The sequence below is a fragment of the Canis aureus genome, chromosome 6, assembly GCF_053574225.1.
Source record: "Canis aureus isolate CA01 chromosome 6, VMU_Caureus_v.1.0, whole genome shotgun sequence".
NCBI lineage: Eukaryota > Metazoa > Chordata > Mammalia > Carnivora > Canidae > Canis > Canis aureus.
Genome location: NC_135616.1, coordinates 70,571,905 through 70,591,697, shown reverse-complemented (window position 1 = coordinate 70,591,697; position 19,793 = coordinate 70,571,905). Strand labels below are relative to the sequence as shown.

The window sequence follows — 19,793 nt, the reverse complement described above, 5'->3', positions numbered from 1 at the left end:
GATTTTCTGACAAAGCTAATTAAATTTATATGGAACCTGTATTTTGACTCCTTTATAAATGATAATCTGTTAAGCAGTTGCTTCTACTAATTAGGAGATTTTGCTTTAATATACCCACATTTCAGGTTTGGTTTGTTTGTTTTAATTGGAAATCTGGCAAAATTCGGCTAGCATTCCCACATTGTAACAATAAGAAATCAGTAACAGCTGCCTCCTCTAGAGAGAGCATCTTTCTGCAGGTCTCTTCCTCTCCTAAGTCCACTTATTTAACACCTTCCCTGTCCTGTAGTCATTTATGTGCTTTAACAGCAAGCCTAATCTTGGAAAGCTAGGCAGCTGTGCAGCTTAGGTTTAGTGAAGCTATGAATAAAAGTGGCTTTATTACATATGGGTCCTTTTCTCTTGGATTTTCCTATGGGTAGAGGTTTTCCTATTTTGAAAAGTATTTGCTTGAGAAAACCCATCTTTCTTTTACATTTTTAATAAATAAAACTTTCCAAGTGAAATAATCCATTATCTTTATAGCTAATTTTAACAAAAGTAGTAACTAATTTGGACAAAATAGCTTACAGAGAGTTCCTGAAGGATGCTTGTATATTTCTTCTAGTTGCCCTTAGGATTGATTTCTTTACCTTCTTGAGTCTCCTCTCATTTTAGTTTTCTAATGTTTGAGTTTTCATTACATCTCTCTTTATTTTAAATTCAGGTTTATATATGAAACAGAACATTTCAATGGTGTTGCTGAACTCCTTGAAATATTAGGAAGGTAGGTCAGTTTTTTTGTTTTTAAAGAGTTAAATAACTTTGAATGTTTTATGTATTAGAATCTTAGCTGGGGTTGGAGAAAATATTTCGTATTTAGAATTTAAATATAGAGCACAAGACATAGTTTCTCAACTGAATTCTTTTTATAGCTTTTAAGCGGTCAGCATATTAAAGTACTTGCCATGCAAGACATCTGTTTTAGAATAGGCTTCCTGCTTTTGAAGCTGTGGCATGTTTTATGCCTGATCTTGCCAGACTGCCTTAGAAATTTCTAAGATCTGATTGGGAAGAAATGAAATAAACTATTGTGAATGTTTGATGAACTTATAAGAGTTCTTGTTGAGATATTGATAGGCCATTCCAAACCCATCGTTCTTTTTAGAAGAATCTATAGCCTCAAAGTTTATGTAAACATTTTGCCTTCCTTTTTTTTTTTTTTTTTTTTTTTTTTTACATTTTGCCTTCCTTATTCATCACACAGCAGTATTAACTTGAGAAGATTAGGCCCCCTCTATTTCTAGTTAGAGAATGATTATGGAGAAAATTCTTAATTTCAGATCTTTCAGCAAAGTAAGAGAAACTCTAGACTTCAGAAATATTTTTTGCTTCAGAAAATATGGAAAGTTCTAACAACATTGTGATATTGATACTCCTGTCAATAAATAAAGTGATAGGCTTTATAGAAAATGAAGATAAAAATTACTTTGTGGGACTTTAATTGGCAGTCCATGAATGACTTAGAGGAACAGACTAGTTTGAAAATGGTAAGTCATTCGACACCAGAATTAAAGCAGAACACTGATCCTTATGTACTCATGGATATAATTTTTGGAAATAAAGTAGTAACTACTTAACCCTTCCCCCTGCCTTTTTTTCCCTCCAGTATTATCAATGGCTTTGCATTGCCACTGAAAGCAGAACATAAACAATTTCTAATGAAGGTTCTTATTCCTATGCATACTGCAAAAGGATTAGCTTTGTTTCATGCTCAGGTAAGTTTCAGACAGATTTCAAATAAAATGAATATTGTTTCAAAGGCTGATATAAAGGCAGAGAAATTGAAGAATATTAAGGCAGCAATTTTAGATATAATTAAATAATTTGCTTTGTAAATTGCTTAAGGTAAATTTTCATTATAATTTAAAAGTATTGGGATCCCTGGGTGGCGCAGCTGTTTGGCGCCTGCCTTTGGCCCAGGGCGCAATCCTGGAGACCTAGGATCGAATCCCACATCGGGCTCCCGGTGCATGGAGCCTGCTTCTCCCTCTGCCTGTGTCTCTGCCTCTCTCTCTCTCTCTCTGTGACTATCTAAAAATTAAAATTAAAATTAAAAAAAAATAAAAATAAAAAAAATAAAAGTATTACGATAATTAGCTTTATTAAATAAGCTCAGTACACTTCAAGTGTAAATATAGGAGAGATAATACCAAATTTTCTTCCTTTTTTAGTCCAAGCCTTGACTTTGAATGAGTCCCACGTAGCTATAGAATGTTCTGTGTAGCCTTGATAGCGTAGTTGGACAATAATTTTAATCTCTGAAAATTTAGAGAATAATATCCTATCAGCACAGGTATACATGCAGAAATTTGCTGAAAACTAAAATTAGCTTTTAAAGTGTCAGTCTTTAAATTTATAAATAAATAAATAAATAATAAAGTGTCAGTCCCATTTCATGTTGTATCAGAAGTTACTATGAAAAAAGAACATCTTTTTTGACCTAGAAGTTATTTTCAAGGTTAAAATTTACACAGTTGTGAGGATATTCATGTTTATATATTGAGATAGGGTAAAATTTATTAAAATGATGTAGTCATTTTTGTTAACTAAATATAAACTTCTTGTATCACTGTTATTTCATTCAGTAATATTTATAAACTGTCCCTTATATTTTAGCTAGCCTACTGTGTCGTACAGTTCCTGGAGAAGGATACTACACTAACAGAACCAGTAAGTACTCTATTTCTTTTTGTCTCTAATCTACGTTTTAGCATTTTGTTGTAGCCTTCTTTAAACCCCTATAAAGTTATCAAACAGTAGTAATATACTTTAAAGTCATTTAGAAGGGATATTAGGTTAATCTGCATTCAAAGAACAGGGTGGAGTTCCCACAAGTTGTAAGTTGTGTCTTGAATAACTTAAATGTAGATTAATATTAAAGTATCATAGTTGAGGGCAGCCCCGGTGGCTCAGCGATTCAGTGCCACTTCAGCTTGGGGTGTTATCCTGGAGACCCAGGATGGAGTCCCACGTTGGGCTCCCTGCATGGAGCCTACTTCTCCCTCTGCCTGTGTGTCTGCCTCTCTCTCTCTGTGTCTCTCATGAATAAATAAATAAAATCTTTAAAAAAATAAATAAAAATAAAGTATCATAGTTGAGATGTGTGATGACAGGATCCAATGACTGCAGTGAAATTTTTTATACATAATATCTTCACTAATAATCTTTTTATTCTTCATTCACCTTTTGTTTTTTAAGATTTACTTATCTTTAGAGAGAACATGCATACAAGCTGGGGGAGAGGCAGAGGCAGAGGGAGAGGGAGAGGATCCCAAGCAGACTCCCTGCTGAACACCAAGCCTGACATGGGGCTCAGTCACATGATCTTGAGATCATGACTAGAGCCAAAACTAAGAGTCAGACACCCAACTGACTGAGCCACCCAGGCACCCTCTTCATTCACTTTTTAAAATTAAAACATACTGTGAGGGTTCTTGGAGTTTTGTTTTGTTTTTAGAATAGGTTTTTCCTTCTTATTAATGTTAAACCACATGATAGGGATTGAAAACATTTCCTTGCCTTTGGTGATCAAGATGCAATCTTGGAATAAAGGTTATTTATGAATCAGCATAGCAATTCAGTCTTTGAATACTGCTATTTGCCTACAATGAGAAGATTCAGGAGAGAATAAGAATGTTATGAAAATTGAAGATCCAAGAAAAACAAGGTAGGGAGAAATAGAAAAGTATGAAAGCAGAGAAAACAACCTTTTAACACTGATAAAGTATTTTGAGAGAATGTTTTCAAGGCATCCTAAATCTAAATATTTAAACTGAGAGTTCTTAAAGAATACAAAGGATTTGAAGGATTTAAATAAGATTTTCTTTATTATGAGTTACTGAGGCTATCCCTAGGCATGCTTAAAAAGATTATGAACTTAATGTTCTTCCTCTGTCTTGAGCATCCTGTAAAGGTTAAAAAAAGATATCTTTCCACTCCCTAATGCTTAGAGTTTTTGAACTTTTAGACTTGCAAATCTTTCTGGAAACAGCTAAAAAAAAAAAAACCAGTTTTTAAAGACAAATCAGAATTGGAAGCCTGGTATTTACATGAAACCATATAAACCTCTAACGATAATTAAAACTTAATATAAATCCATGGTACCTCTCCTCAGAATTGAGACAAAACCCATAACATAGTAAGTCATGGTTCATAATTGAATTATAGACATGTAATTTAAACATAAGTTAATATGAGGTAGATCGAGGAGAAGATAGGTGATTTCTTTTTAAAGAGTAGATTGGGAAGAGGGATGATGGCCAGATGTCTGACTTAGGTGAGCTGAGTTAATGGAAATAGAAACAGGATGAAGAGGTAGGCAGGTAAATATCCAAGATGATGAAGGAAAGTATTTTTCAATTCATAATGATCTGTAGATGTATAGATCTTGCAGTTTCTACCATAGGCCATTCAGCACCCAAATTATGACCATGATACTTGGGTTTGTGCCTTCACATATCAGTCTCTAGAAACCTGGTATTTATATCAAAGCTTCCTACAAATTATAAATAAGAGCTTTGGCTTTTTATTACATTATTTATGTACCTAGATGTTCAGTTGAAATTTTATTTTCTAAAGTGGAAGTGGCTTTATTGTTACTTCTATTTATGAAAGTAATGTGTAGTTCATATAATATAAAGTCATAAAGCACAAAGTGGAGTAAGTTCCTTAAAATCGTGTCCCCTAAAAGATAACCATATAATTTGGTTAATATATTTCTAGAAATTTTTCTTTTTTTTTTAATTTTTTAAAAATTTTTATTTATTTATGATAGTCACACAGAGAGAGAGAGAGGCAGAGACACAGGCAGAGGGAGAAGCAGGCTCCATGCAGGGAGCCCGACGTGGGATCCAATCCCGGGTCTCCAGGATCACGCCCTGGGCCAAAGGCAGGCGCCAAACCGCTGCGCCACCCAGGGATCCCTCTAGAAATTTTTTCTATGCATATATGTATGTGTGTGTGTAGGTTAAACAGTGGGACAGTGCTGATCAAGTTTTTTCACTTCTCAATATAATGTGGCTACCTTTCCTATTAATCTGTTTCATTATTTTCACTGGTAACATCAAATTCCATTATATGGATTACCATAACATATCTTCAGTTAATGGACACATGAGTAGTTGAAACATGTTGCCGGTAAGAGGATGTTTAGGGTGTTAGAATTGTTCTGTGTCCTGTCTGTGGTGTTAGAAAAAAAAAAAAAATCTAGCTCTCAGAACAGCACACCAAAAATTATTATTATTTAATGTGATTTTTTTCAAGTATTTAATTTAAAAATTTTTTAATAATCTTTTACCCAATGGGGGACTCAAACTCATGACCCTGAGATCAAGAGTTGCATGCTCTACTGACTGAGCCAGCCAGGTATCCTGTGTATATAAATGTTTAAAAATCATTACAATTAAAGCCATGTTGCTGGGTCAAAGACTACATGGAAATTTTAACATATTCCATCCAAGTTGTCTTCCAAAAAGTTTGAACAATTTAATATTTCAGCCCAGAGTCTGAAGATGCATTTTCTTCCCTCACCCTGGCCAATGTTGAATATTAAGCTCTAAAATTTTTGCTAGTCAAATAGGTATGAAATATTATTTTTTAAAGATTTTATCTATTTGAGAGAGAGAGCCTGAGTGAAGGGAAGTGGCAGAGGGAGGGGGACAAGCTGACTCCTTGTTGGGCAAGAAGCCCAACTTGGGGCTTGATCCCAGGACCCTGAGAACATGATCTGAGTTAAAGCCAGACATTTAACTGACTGAGCCACCAGATGCCTAGTATGAAATAGTATTTTAATAGGCTTTTTAAATTATTATTACTACAAGGATTACACCATCCTTTTATACAGTTGTTGGTCATTTCCATTTCTGTGTCCTTTGCTTACTTTAATCATTTTCCTGTTACAGTTTGCAAATAGTTTTTATGCATTTGGAGTTTTTAAATTTGAATATAGTTTTTAATCTTTGCCCTAAACTTAAAAAAAATTATGTAGTGGAATCTAATCTATTCATCATTATGGTTTCTGGCCTTAGTGCCATGTTAAGAAAAAAAAATTTTTTTTTTAAGAGCGAGCTTTGGGGATTGGGTGGAGGGACAGAGGAAGAGGGAGAGAATCTTAAGCTGGCTCCACACCCAGTGCAGAGCCCAATGTGCTGCTCTATCTCATCCTGAGATCATGACCTGAGCCAAAATCAAGAGTCAGATACTTGACCAACTGAGCCACCAGGTGCCCAGAAAAATCCTTTACTTTTTGAGATTATAAAAATGTTCTCCAGTATCCTATTTTATGGATTTAGTTTTTACCTGTGAAAACTTTATAGGTAGAATATCAGTAATAGTTTCCTAGTGCTACCATGATGAATTACCACAAACTTGGTGTCTTAAAATAACAGAAATTTATTCTCTCAGAGTTCTGAAGGTCAGAAGTCCAAAATCAGTGTGTCAGCAGGGCATCCAGCAGGTGCTCCAGCAGAGATTCCATTCCTTGCTTCTTCCACCTTCTGGTGTCTCCAGTGTTCCTAGCTTATGGCATGGCTCCAGTCTCACACTGCTGCCTCTTCTCTCATGTCCTGTGTGTCTTTTTATAAGGACATGTCACTGGATTTGGGGCCTGTCCATATAGGGCTACCATATAGAGACTACCCAGATAATCCAGGATGATCTCATCCTGAGATCTCAAACTAATTAAATTTCCAAAGATCCATTTCCCAAATAACTCATATTCATGGATTCTAAAGATAAGGACATGGACATATCTTTTTTGGGGCCACCATTTAACCCATTACAGCATTTGAAATTGAAATGTGTGACACAAGTAAAAAATATATTAGTATTTTTGCTGTATAACAAATTATCACAAAATTTAGTGGCTTAAAACAATAAACTATTATTATCTTATTCTGTGAAGCAGGAATCCAGGGATTACTTAGCTGGGTCCTCTGCTTTTAGGGTCTCTCATAAGGCTGCAGTCAGGGTGTTGGCCCAGGCTGGGGTCTCATAGGAAAGATTATGTGAGGAAGGATCTGCTTCTGAGTGCATATGGTTGTTGGCAGAAATCAATTCCTCAAGTGCTGTTGGACTGAGAGCCTCAGGTTCCTAGCTGGCTCTTGGCTAGAGGCCACCCACAGTTCCTAGTCATGTGGGCTTCTCTAGCATAGCAGCTTGCTTTATCAGAGCTTGCAAGATAAGAAGGCTCTAGAGAGTCAGCTAGTAAGCTGGAAGTCACAATCTTTTGTAAACTACTCATGGGAGCTATATTCAGTCTTTTGCCACATTCTGTTGGTTAGAAGCAAGTCACTAGGCCAGCCCAACTTGTGGCAACAGGATTACACAAGTGTGTGAATTCATGAAGTAAGGATCATGGAAGATCATTTTAGGAGTCTGGCTACCAATAGAACTACATTTTTTCTAAGTGGTGGGACAGTAGTCAGATACCACCACTTAACTGGCTAATTCATCTATTTCCCAAGGAATTGAAATGCCACTGTTGTACTAAGCCCCATTTACACGTGAGTGTAGATACTCCTCTATTTCATACCCCCCATTTTAATCAAGTATGCTTTACACCCAGCATGGGGCTTGACCTCATAACCCCAAGATCCAGTCGCATGCTTTTACTGAGCCAGCCAGGCATCCCTATTTCATATCTTTTTGTCAGTTTCTTTGCTAATATCTTCTTGTTTTAGTTGCTGATATCAGTAATGCAGGTTCCATTCCATTAATTTTTCCCCTCCCCCCACAAAAAAATTCTTAGTTATTTGCTTACATTTATGGATTTTAGAATAAATATTTCTAATTTCAGAAAGGAATTCAGTTGGGGGATCCCTGAGTGGCTCAGTGGGTTTAGCCCCTGCCTTCAGCCTGGGGCATGATCCTGGAGTCCCAGGATCGAGTCCCATGTCAGGCTCCTGCATGGACCTTGCTCCTTCCTCTGCCTGTGTCTCTGCCTCTCTCACTGTCTCATGAATAAATAAATAAAATCTTTAAAAAAAAAAAAAAGTAATTCAGTTGGTATTTGATTGAAATTACATAAAATGTAAGTACATGATATTGAATCACGTATTTGAAGTGTTACATGATCAGTAAACATTTCTTGCAAATTTTATTCTTTACATTAGTTTTTATTATGAAATGCATCTTTTATTACTGATACTTTGTTTTATAAAGGTATTGATTTTTACATATTTATCTGGCCACATATTGAACTTTGCTACTGTTAGTAATTTTTCAGGTTTTTTAAATTAGGGGGTATATAGTCATTATATATTTAGACAAATAAGTATAATTTGGTATTGGTATTCCTGTCCAAGATTGTTCATCACATTCTTTTTATCTTACTGGATTGTCTCCTGAACTGTGTTCTTCCCAATTTTAATTTGAACAAGTGTTTATTACTGAACCAGGCTATAAAATATAACTGGACTACAGCTATAGAATAATCTAAAAGGCTATCAAAGATATATTTCTACAAAACTACCTGGCCCTGACAGTTTACAGCCTACTTCCAAGAAATCATTATATAAAATGACTGCTGATTTCTGAGACATCTTCATTCTAGCTTTAAATTTTTATCAGAATATATAGTCAAACATACCAAATAACTGTTCAATTTTTTTTTTAATTTTTATTTATTTATGATAGTCACGCAGAGAGAGAGAGAGAGAGGCAGAGACATAGGCAGAGGGAGAAGCAGGCTCCATGCACCGGGAGCCCGATGTGGGATTCGATCCCGGGTCTCCAGGATCGCGCCCTGGGCCAAAGGCAGGCGCTAAACCGCTGCGCCACCCAGGGATCCCCAAATAACTGTTCAAAATCTTTTGAGATGATCACACAGTTTTTCCCTTTTAACATAAAGCTGTAATGAGTTGAACTATCCTGGAATTTCTGGAGTAAGGCATAAGGGAGCAAGTGGTTCTGTCAATATACTGTTAATGTTTAACATAATACAAATTTCTGCAACTGGGTTCCACTTAAATTCATAATCCCTTCCTTGTATTTTGGTTATCAAGATGGTGCTAGCTATGAAATAAATTGGGAAGCTTTCTGGTGCCTCAGATGGTTTTAAGTAACAGGAATTCTTTGTGCCTTAGTTTATCCTTACAATAACTTCCTTCCTTCAGCCACACCCCGTCGTCATCATCATAGTTTCCTTTATTTTCTTACAAGTAGCATTTACTATTAAAATTACTTTTGTGTTTAATGTATAATTCCCATTGGTACACAGTAAATATTTGTTGAATTATTAAAAGTGTAAAGCTGAGCAGAAAATCTGGGGATACACTGAGATATTAAATAATACTGATCTACTTCAGAATGATTATTGATATAATCACAATTTTTAAAAATTTCCTGGTATTAGCCAACTTCATTGCTTGTGCTAAACTTTTTCCTTTTTGCAGGTGATCAGAGGGTTGCTGAAATTTTGGCCAAAAACATGCAGTCAGAAAGAGGTAGGTTTTGTTCAATAAAAATGGTATGATTTTTTAAAAATTCTTTCATCTTAGGGCTTAATTATAAACCATGCTTCTTTGAGCTGGCTGTATTGTCTCCACTACAGAGTGTAAGATATGGTCTTTGGGGGGTTAGAGAGGGAGTTGGGGGGATAGCTGAACATTATAGTAAATTGCATATACAACTTCTTGTCCACTATGTAATTTGTAAATTAACTTTCTCCTTTGTAGTTTTCTATGTTAACATCATATAATTTGTCATGTTATGTTTCTTAAAATTTTTTTAACCTAGGTGATGTTTTTAGGAGAAATTGAAGAAATCTTAGATGTCATTGAACCCACACAGTTCAAAAAAATTGAGGAGCCTCTTTTTAAGCAGATATCCAAGTGTGTATCCAGTTCTCATTTTCAGGTATGATATTTTCATGAAGCCATGTTTATACTATTATTCTATTTCCTCTTTTAGTTTTGACATTTCTAAATGTCTTTTTAGGTTGCAGAAAGGGCATTGTACTTCTGGAATAATGAGTATATTCTTAGTTTGATTGAGGAGAACATTGATAAAATTCTGCCAATTATGTTTGGCAGTTTATATAAAATCTCCAAAGAACACTGGAATCCGTAAGTATCTTTTATGTTGATTGTATTATTGTGTTTGTGCTGTTTGTCTTTCGATCTCGTAATTCATACATGAAACCCATACAGATTTGGAGCCTATCCCAAGGTTAACATCATAATTCTATTGTGTATTTGACATACATATAGTTTTATAAAACTGTAAATATATGTATGTTCTTAATTTCTATTTAAAATTGCAAATCTCTCTGAAGGGAGAACTATCTTGTGTGACATTCTGCACCACTGTGTGGTCAGACCCAGTTGGGGAGACCAACCCAGCTCTGGGTTAGTGCTCTCCCAGGGAGAAGTTGAAGTGCTTAGAGTCCTATCAGCAGTGTTCAGATTGTGCAGACTGAACATCCTTATCCTACTTTGTTTTTCTCACAAGTTATGGTAGGTAGTTCCTTTTCATCTTTTAATACTGTTAGCTTGAGAAAGTAGACTGTAGAACAGACAAGAAGGTAACTAACATTTTTTAAGAGCTTAAGCATAAGACAGACATGAATTTTGGAATTAGATAGATGATCTCTATCACCACTGGCTGTGTGACATCTTGCATCTTAGTTATCTCTAAAATGAATTGATGGGAACCCTGGGTGGCGCAGCGGTTTAGCCCCTGCCTTTGGCCCAGGTGGTGATCCTGGAGACCCAGGATCGAATCCCACGTCGGGCTCCCGGTGCATGGAGCCTGCTTCTCCCTCTGCCTGTGTCTCTGCCTCTCTCTCTCTCTCTCTGTGACTATCATAAATAAATAAAAATTAAAAAAAAAAAGAAATTAAAATGGATTGAGTCAGCCACCATTTAGGGATGATAATGTTACATTTTCTGTGGCCCAACACTGTTTATTTTCATTTTAGGACCATTGTAGCACTGGTGTACAACGTGCTTAAAACCCTAATGGAAATGAACGGCAAGCTGTTCGATGACCTTACTAGCTCATACAAAGCTGAAAGACAAAGGTATTGGGCATTTTTAATTACCAAGTTATCTATACATTTTAAGTTAGTTGAATGTGATTTAGTCCAATAAGGTAGCTTGCCTAAATTAAAATTATAATGTTTAAGTCAGTTAGAGACTTTCAAATTGTAATACTTAAACTTTTAAGTAATTTCTAAATAAAAAACTTACCCTACCGGTTAGATTATAATTTTAATGTGGATTATAAATCCTGTTTATCTCATTCACAATTTATGCTGGATTTATATAACAATTTCTTATTGTTAGGTATTTATGAAAATTGTTTTTGTTCAGATGGGCTTCCATAGTGAGCCTTACTCTTCAACTGCTCTTTGCACGACAGTTTGGGAGTGTCAGGTTGCCCATTTTTACAAAGTGGTATCTTAAAGTCTGACATAGTTCTTTTTCAGTCAAAGGGAGCTCACATAATATTTTGTTACTTGCAACAATATTTAGAGATGGTAGCATGTAGGAGCATTTACAAACCTGCCTAAGTGATCGCCTCTTTTGGAGAACTTCATATATAACCATCTTAAAAATCACTTCTCATTTATTTCAAACATTAGACGGGTAGTAACCACTGTACCTGAGCCCACCCACCATTTGAGGATAATAGATACCATTTACCTCTAAGAAGCTTATTACCTATTGTTGGGAAAAGCTGGTCTCTCTTGACTAGAAGTTCCTAATCAGGGTTTTCCTGTGGCAAGTAGAATATCTTTAGGGCTATCCTAGTCCATCAATAACTCTAAAAAAAAAAAAAAATAGGTACCTAGTTTAACCCTTGGGAAGCATAATTATAATCACAAGAAACTTGTGTATTTCACATCACAAAGAATAATCATAACTGCAAAAATTAGTACCTTTGTCCCCTTAAATGGTATTTAACTACAAAACTGTAAGCCCTTCTTTTGTTTTTATATGTTCATATAGCCGTTCAAAATAGTTTGGTCCAAGTTATTCAGAAGCATTTTCCTTAGAATTAAAATTAAATAGTTGAAACATAAATATTTTGAAATTGTTTTTTTTTAATCAAACTCTAGTTCTTATTTGACATCAAAGATACAGACTGGTTAGTGGCTAGAGAGGTGATTCCGCCAGAAGTGGCTCCAGCCTGACCTCACAGCCACCCTTCGATTTCTGTAAAAGGTGACCATCCTGGCTGTGGTAGCTATGAGAGGGTTAGGTGAGAGTGAGTGTAATAGAGTGTGAATGACAACAGTGGTCGTGGATGTAGCAATATGTAGGGGAAAACAAGGTGTAGCTGAGTTGGTACAGGAGACCCATAGACCTAGTAATCACAGGAGAGTGACAGAGCAATTAGGTGCTCCTGGTGATTGGCCTTAAATACTTTAGTAAATGGATTTAAGTGAAATGTGGGCGAACAGTGTGCTCTCCTGCAAACTGCCAAACAGCAAGTTTCTTTAGGTTCTAAATGAAAGGTTTTCTGACTACAAAAATCTTGGTTTATCTACAGAGAGAAAAAGAAGGAATTGGAACGTGAAGAATTATGGAAAAAATTAGAGGAGCTAAAGCTAAAGAAAGCTCTGGAAAAGCAGAACAGTGCTTACAACATGCACAGTATTCTCAGCAATACAAGTGATGAATAAAAAAAAAGCCCACCGCCTCTGTTGGATAGGCAGTTTTGTACACTTTTTTGAAATATGTAAAATTATGAAACAAACCTCTCAGTATAATATAATTAAAAAAGGCCAACTTTTTTTCTGGCAACTGTAAATGAAAAATATGGACTAAACATAGCCCTGTGCTATATCCATGTCCATAGTATATTGTAACCTTTGTCTAATCATGGATTTATTGTGTCACTTCTGAAGTTTCACAGAAATGAATGAACTTTATCATCTATGATATGAGTGAGATAATTACGGGAGTGGTAATAAGAATTATGACTTGAATTCTTTGATTGTGTTGCACATAGATATAGTAGTCTGCTCTGTATATTTTTCCCTTTTATAATGTGCTTTTCACATTGCTGCAGACCTTAGTTACATCCTAGGAAAAAGAATATTTCCTAAAATAAAACTAAGGTATAATCCTTACCCTCCCCTCTGTTGCTCCCAGAAATACAATGGGGAGAGTTACCTGCCCTAAGCCTTCCTTCCTTCATTAGAGATATTACTGCACTCTGGAATTTGAGCAGAAACTTAAATCTCCAGACTTTCTAAAGCACAAAATATAAATAAAAGCTGGGAAAGTAAACCAAATTCTTTAGATTGTTCCTCATGAATATTCCCCCCTTCATCTGCAACTCCCCAGAGTGATGAGCCCAGACTCCTGGAGGCAGTGCAGGTGAACACTGAGCCTGCCTCTCAGTTCATTCCTCCTCTTCCTCCTGAAGGCTGAAGGCAGGGCCCTTCCAGTCCTCACAACCTGCCCTTCCTCCTGACCCAGGGAAGGAGGCTTTGAGTCCCACAATGTGGTGACGCAGAGCGCTCACTGTCACTGCCTGGCTTTATTTAAAGGAAATGCGGTAGGCTGCCCCTGTAGAGTTCCTGACTGTAGCGAGGTCTTGTATGTTTTCACTTGGTCAAGTATTTCTCACATCTTTTGTTATGAGTACCATTCCAATCTCTTTACTTGCAGTTGTGTGGAAAACTGTTTTGTAATGAAAGATCTTCAATGGGGGATTGAGCAGCATTTAATAAAGTCTATGTTTGTATTTTGCCTATGTGGTCTTTGCTTTCTCCAGCTCTAAGCTGAGGCATCCAGAGGCAGCCTGCTGCCCCTTTAGGTTCATACAAACATACACGTGTGTACGTGGAAAAGACTTCAGGTTATGTGCCAGAGTTGACCACTACGGCCGCAAAGTACATCCGTTTTACAGAATCCCTGCATAAAATTCTAAATTTTAGGATACCCTTTCATCTTCCTGCATGTCTGTGTTCAGAGAATAGTGGTTTAAATTACCTTAAATGTCAGTTTCATTAAAACAGACCCACAATTTATAATAAATAGCGCTTCCCTGGGCGAGGTATCCAGGGAAATTGTGGCAGAGTCAGAAATTAGACAATATTATAAACTTCCCACTCTTTTGTATTCATGAAAAACTCCAGCCTGGGCCCTGCACAAGATTCCTAGGTCAAGGTAAAAGCAACTCCTTTCACCCACTGGAGCCCCAGGACAAACTCTTCCTTTCGGTTCACAGCTCATATTGTAGCGTCTCAGGTAGCCACCTCATTGTGGCCACCCAGATCAACGTGCCCTTGCCAAACCCCCCACGCTCCCCAGGGCCAGCCAGTGTTCCTGACAGCTGGCGGCGGGCAGGGCAGAGCGAAGGTTAGGTCTGAAGGTCTGTGTAGTGGAAGGTTGTTTCCTTCGCTGAGGAGCAGCCACAGTGGATTCGGACAGGCTGCAGCTGTAGACATTAAAGTTTTTTTCTTCCACAAGCTAAATATGCTCGCTTCCTAACTACCTACTTACTCTCAAGCACATTTCCACACTACGGGAAACACAGTAGGTTTATTATTACTTAAATCTCTAATAAGCTCAAATAAAGTGGTGTGTCATCTTTAGAGATATTTTAACACACAGACACGTGTTTCCAGTATTGTTAAGGGAAGCTCGCCTGGTTTTGCATTTGCTTTACAAGGAAGACCTTACCAGATCTAGCCTCCCATTTGAATGCGCATGCTGCTGTGCACAGCAAAGGAGCAGGGAATATTTCTTTGCACAAGTTTATCTTTAGTAATTCAATCAAATAACTGTGTCTTGCTAGGTTGAACGTGAGATAAGAATGCCCACTTGTACCTTTGAGTTTTTCTTTACCTAAAGCCAGGTTTTAAAATGCAGGACATGTGAGCGAGTCCCCTTTGGAAGCAAAGGGCATGTACATGATTTCAGACTCTGGAGACAACTTTCGTAACCTTCGATGATCTCGTTGCTACCTTGTGAAAAATACTCAGTACTCCTCTCTGTCGAAAGTTGGCTGAAGGCGACTTTGAGGGTCACACCTGAGGGTCCCTTTCTCAGATGGGTGCTTTTGTGAGACAGGAACAGAATTTTTATTTGTGGGACTAGATCCGTCATTGTTCCTATCTGCCATCAATCCCCACTCCCAGCCTGCGCTTCCTTGGACGCAGCCATGACGTACCTCAGGAGTCCAGATCCATCCATCTTGGGAGTCCAAGCTCACATGGCCACTTACTGGGACGTTACAGAATGAAAGTATACTGGTGCCTCCTGGTTTAGCAGATACTCACACTGGCAAACTGACTTTTTGCATGAACCTAACTTTTATTTACCTGTTAACAAAATCATGGGGGTCCACTGGGTAGGCACCTCCTAGGTACACATGTCCCGGTGCTTCTGCAGGTTACTCTCTCTGCAGTCTCACACCTTCATCAACAAATACTCTGGCCCGACAGGTAGGTGGCTAGTCCATCCACAAGAAACCTTAGTACTACTTTCTAGTAGCTTTAAAAATGTCCCACTTGGAATTTAACAAATGAGAAAGCATGTCGGAGGCTGGATATTGTAACTGGCAGATGACGTCTCTGGACCAGGGATTTTGCTCTCGTGTGCAGTGTGCGGAGGCTTCAAAGCATAGCTGCATCTGCATAGCACACCTGCATAGTCAGGATGTGGGGGGAATCAGTCTCTTCCATCGACCTGAAAACCCTCAGGGGGAAAAAAAAACCTAAGGTAAAACGTAGAGCCTTAATCATCCTGTTAGAGTTGAACTATACACCAAACCAGGTAAGAAGGGCGGCTTCACAAACCTTCAGAACATTTGATAATCCAATTCCGCCTTCCACAGTCCCTATTCACATGTCCAAAAATGTTCATTAATAATTTAAACACTTAAATAAGGTTTTATGTTATCTGCTGGATCTGTTCCATCGGGCTCTAAACATCCTGTTTTGGGGGCCAGGTCAGAAGCTCTGGTTTCGCAGACCGTTCCTCCCAGCGAGGCCCGTTTCAAGCGAGCACAGCAGTGCTGGCAGCTCCATCGATGCACACAGAAGAGAACTTCCATCACTGCGGACAGTCTTACGGACGCCAAAAGGCCGCTTCAGCTTATGTGGTTTGCTGCCTGACCTCTTTTTTTAAGGTACCTCTTCCTAATTTTGATCATCCATTTCACACTCAGTTTGGCAAACTCTGCTGCTTTAAATAACGCCAAGAAGGCCCCACAGAGAAGGGCGATTGTGTTCCAAGGGTTGGCGGTGATGATCTGGAAAACAGCAGCGAACACAAGCTCATCAGCTGGCTTCAACTCTGATTGCTGGGTCCTATCAGCGTTAGTGCCAAGGGCCTCCCACCCCCAGGTTACTGGAGCAACACGAAAAACACCTGGGTTCTACGACGGCCCTAACTCCACTTCGTTCTGACTGTATCTTTAGGATACAGAGCTCGAGTCTGAGAAACAAGATACTAACCTCTTCCTCCCATAAAGTCATCCAGGGAAAAAAGTTGTGTTTCTCAAAAAAAAAAAGCTCTGCACAAATCAGATGTTCCATACTGAGGTTTAGATTTCTGGCCTAATAATGCCCAGTAAGTGAACTGGATTTGAAACAAATTTCCCCCAAAACCATACCCACTCCGTTGGGTCAGTTCCTCTCGCTTTCTTCCCATCTCACAGTTCCTCAAACTTGCCTCCACCTGGTCCAGCGACAGTCTCACCTCCTGGACTCCTGCCTCCTGGCTGTACCCTCATTCCCCGGCCCGGGGCGCTTTCCTGCTACCGAGCTTACTGATCCTTCCCAGCTCCTTGGAGCACGACTCTGACCACGAAGCCAAAACCCTCTTGACTTTGGCAGAGACATTTATCCCACAAGCTCCTCTGGCAGCCACTTACTGTCTGGAATGCGTCCCTGCACCGCTCCCAATCGTGCTCCCACTAAATGTTAAAACACTTCTAGGCTGAGGTCACGTCGTGGATTTCTGAGTCCCCAGTGTGGTAACCACAGCACTCTTAGGTCATTTAGCAGGGTGACCTTGGACAGTCTCAGCGTCAGGGCTCCCAGATGCTAAATGCTTATTACACCAGCACCCCCGTTCGGGGCCGTGAAGAAGCTAAGTGACCTCAAGGGGAAGGCAGGCCTCTTTTGGGCGGGTGTCGGCCTTTACTCGGCTCGATGGGCACCTCCTACTGAATAATAGCTAAGTGAAAACTGGCTCATCACACGCTTTACGTGTAGAGCTGAAGGCGTTCCTTCTTCCACCCAGAACCCCGTTGGGTAAGCGGCACGTGCCACTGTGTACAGGGCCCTGCCGGCCCACGCTCACGGTGGTGCTCAGAGATCATGGAGCAGCTCGTGTCACAGAGGCCCTCCACGTGTGGGTCTCAGCCAGGAGGGGTGCTTCCCCTATACCACAACCACATTGGGACATTCTGGAATTATCTAAGCGCCCATCCGTGTTAGATCAGGGACTGGCTCTGGTTCCCTGGAATGTTGAGCAAAGCTGTCCCGGCATTCCTCTCCTCCAAGACTGAGTCTGAGAACCTGGCATTCACTGATGCATTGTTAAATTTTTTTATGTACCTTTCTGCTCTGACAACAAATAATAAGGAATATTATCCAACAGAGACTCATTAAAATAGAATGGCTTCCAACAGCCATCATCTAGACAAGCTTAATGCAATCCATGCTTTCTGCTCGGTTCATTGACTCAACATCACTCTGAAGCAAGTACTCTGTACTAAGCACTCTGCCAGACGGCGGATAAACGATGGTGAAGAAAAGATGAAGTCCTCACCTTTGCAGGGCCAGCTGTCTAGTGATGGCAGGGCCAATTAAGCACAAACAACCCAGAACGTGAATGTCACCAATGACAAACTGATTCGTGCCATGAGACAAGACGAGGACAGCCTGCAAGGATGAGTCAAAATACCTCAGGCAGGGAGTCTGCTCTTGTAACGTGCAGTAATACTCACATCTTGGACTTTCTGGATGAAAGGATCTTTCCATTCAAACACCACAAAAAACAACTGGGCACTTTTTTCGGCAGCTGGCCTCTGGTCAATGTAGTTAACCACACTGGTCTAGGTAAGAGAAGAGAAGGGAGGATTACCACCTCTGCCCCTCCCTGCCCTGGGTCACAGGCGGGAGAGGGTAGTTAGAGGATCTTGGACCTTGGTTCTCCCCACACCAGCTTCTGGACGGAGAAAGCCAGACATCTCATAAATAGCATCCTGAAACTGGTACCAGAGCCGAGACTCTACCCTGGTTTCCAGTTCTTTGGGGGCAACGAATAGGATCTGGGATGTACAACAGGTGTTCTGGATTATCACCACAAGGTCCCTTATGTACCTGGACTGGGGATTAAACCATTCTCCACGTGTGATGTTCAGGCATATTCAGAAGTCACAGAAACCTCAAATTTCAAAATACTTGATCTTAAAAGCTGAGTAGTTCAACCCTTCGGGTCTACAGGGACAAAGTGCGACCTCACAGATCCACCCGGCTGAGCATTCCCTGGAAATATTTAGTAGGCGTGCTTGGGAAGATCGGGTTATCAATCACTAGAAGCTCTGCGAGGTGTCACGGAGAGCAGACGGGTGCCAGAGGCCGAAGCCCAGCTCCAGCCGGAGGGCTGGGGCCCCCGCCCCGTCTGAGCCCCACTCTGCCGCTCGCAGATGAAGTGTGAAGTGCCTACACCACCGAGGTGTGGTCGGCATCAATGAAGACAGTACGTACAGAAGGACCTTAAACTTTAGAACATGATATAAAAAACCTTGTAAACTTCATTCAGAAGAGTTCACGCCACCCACCAAAAGACTTCTAATTTAGGCCCTAACGAACAGCACAAACGTTCTAAAATCTATATACGGGTTGGGTTCGCCGGGATTTGGGCCCCCCTGGGTTCCAGTCACGGGGGAGCTGCGGGGAGACCGGGCAGCGCAGGGGGAGCGCAGCGAGTCTCCTCTCCGCCGCTGACGGGCCAGGGCCAGATGGGAAAGTCCTGGGAGTTCCCAGAGGAAAGTGTGGAGCAAAAGTCCGGGACGTGACAGTTCTCCGACAAACTAGGAATACTTTAAGGACCCACTGCCACGGGGGTCACCACATCTTAGGGGATGAGAAAAGGCCTGTCCTCTTGAAGAAAACTGGCTTTAAGCCCTTCCCAAAGGCATCAGATCTGCAGTGGTCCGAGGCCCGGGGACGGGACGGACCCGGACAAGGACGTGGCTTCTGGCCAATGAGACTCTTCGGTGGGAGTCAGTCCTAATCTAACCGCCTTTCCCGATGCTGCCCCTCAGAGTCCAGCCCAATGGAACAACTCCAAGGAAGAGCAGAATTTTCTAGAACAGACGGTCTCCTCACTGCCTCAGCAGGCACCCAGCCACCAATATGTGGGATGGCTGGCTCTGGGCGTGGATGGGGGCAGGGGACAGCCACGCCAGGGTGGAAGTTCCAAAGGTGGGGGTGCGGCCTTGCTTTCGGGGGTGACTGACAAACAGCCCTCTCCCTCCATCCCCACCACCAGGCCTCTGCCCAGGTCCCCTCCCATCTCCGGCTGGTACCGTGGCTAGAAACCCCTCACACATCTTGGGGCTCCAGGCCGGTGGGCTGAAAGCCCTCACATTTCCCACTGGTAACACACTTTGGGCACATACCCAACATATCGTGACTTTCTTAGAAGTGATGTAACGTCACTCTTACTGTTCTGTTACACACTTTTCAAAGTATTCAGAAATAGGAAAAGGAGGAGATAAAGAAATTAACACAAAAAGAAAGCTAGTGGGCAGCCTGGGTGGCTCAGCGGTTAGCG

At 40.1% G+C, this 19,793-nt stretch overlaps 2 protein-coding genes across 5 annotated transcripts in view; one reads left to right on the top strand and one right to left on the bottom strand.

Moving 5' to 3' along the window:
• PPP2R5A (protein phosphatase 2 regulatory subunit B'alpha) overlaps nucleotides 1–13,745 on the top strand; it is a 64,328-nt gene extending 50,583 nt beyond the window's left edge. The window contains exons 6-13 of the mRNA XM_077902184.1: nucleotides 707–766; nucleotides 1,649–1,757; nucleotides 2,659–2,712; nucleotides 9,435–9,485; nucleotides 9,778–9,897; nucleotides 9,979–10,106; nucleotides 10,961–11,062; nucleotides 12,538–13,745. Of these exons, the coding sequence (XP_077758310.1) occupies nucleotides 707–766; nucleotides 1,649–1,757; nucleotides 2,659–2,712; nucleotides 9,435–9,485; nucleotides 9,778–9,897; nucleotides 9,979–10,106; nucleotides 10,961–11,062; nucleotides 12,538–12,670 (757 nt within the window). The 3' untranslated portion in view covers nucleotides 12,671–13,745. The remainder of the gene's footprint in view (nucleotides 1–706; nucleotides 767–1,648; nucleotides 1,758–2,658; nucleotides 2,713–9,434; nucleotides 9,486–9,777; nucleotides 9,898–9,978; nucleotides 10,107–10,960; nucleotides 11,063–12,537) is intronic.
• Nucleotides 13,746–15,294: 1,549 nt separating this feature from the next.
• The window catches only part of PACC1 (proton activated chloride channel 1), a 38,803-nt gene continuing 34,304 nt past the window's right edge, over nucleotides 15,295–19,793 (bottom strand). For 3 of the 4 annotated variants that reach the window (XM_077902186.1, XM_077902185.1, XM_077902187.1), the window contains exons 7-8: nucleotides 17,959–18,066; nucleotides 15,295–16,254 (exon numbers count right to left, since the gene is read on the bottom strand). In XM_077902186.1, coding sequence (XP_077758312.1) covers nucleotides 16,093–16,254; nucleotides 17,959–18,066 — 270 coding nt within the window. In that variant the 3' untranslated portion in view covers nucleotides 15,295–16,092. Of the gene's footprint in view, nucleotides 16,255–17,954; nucleotides 18,067–19,793 lie in introns of those variants that run through there. The other variant, XM_077902188.1, reaches the window with a different exon arrangement.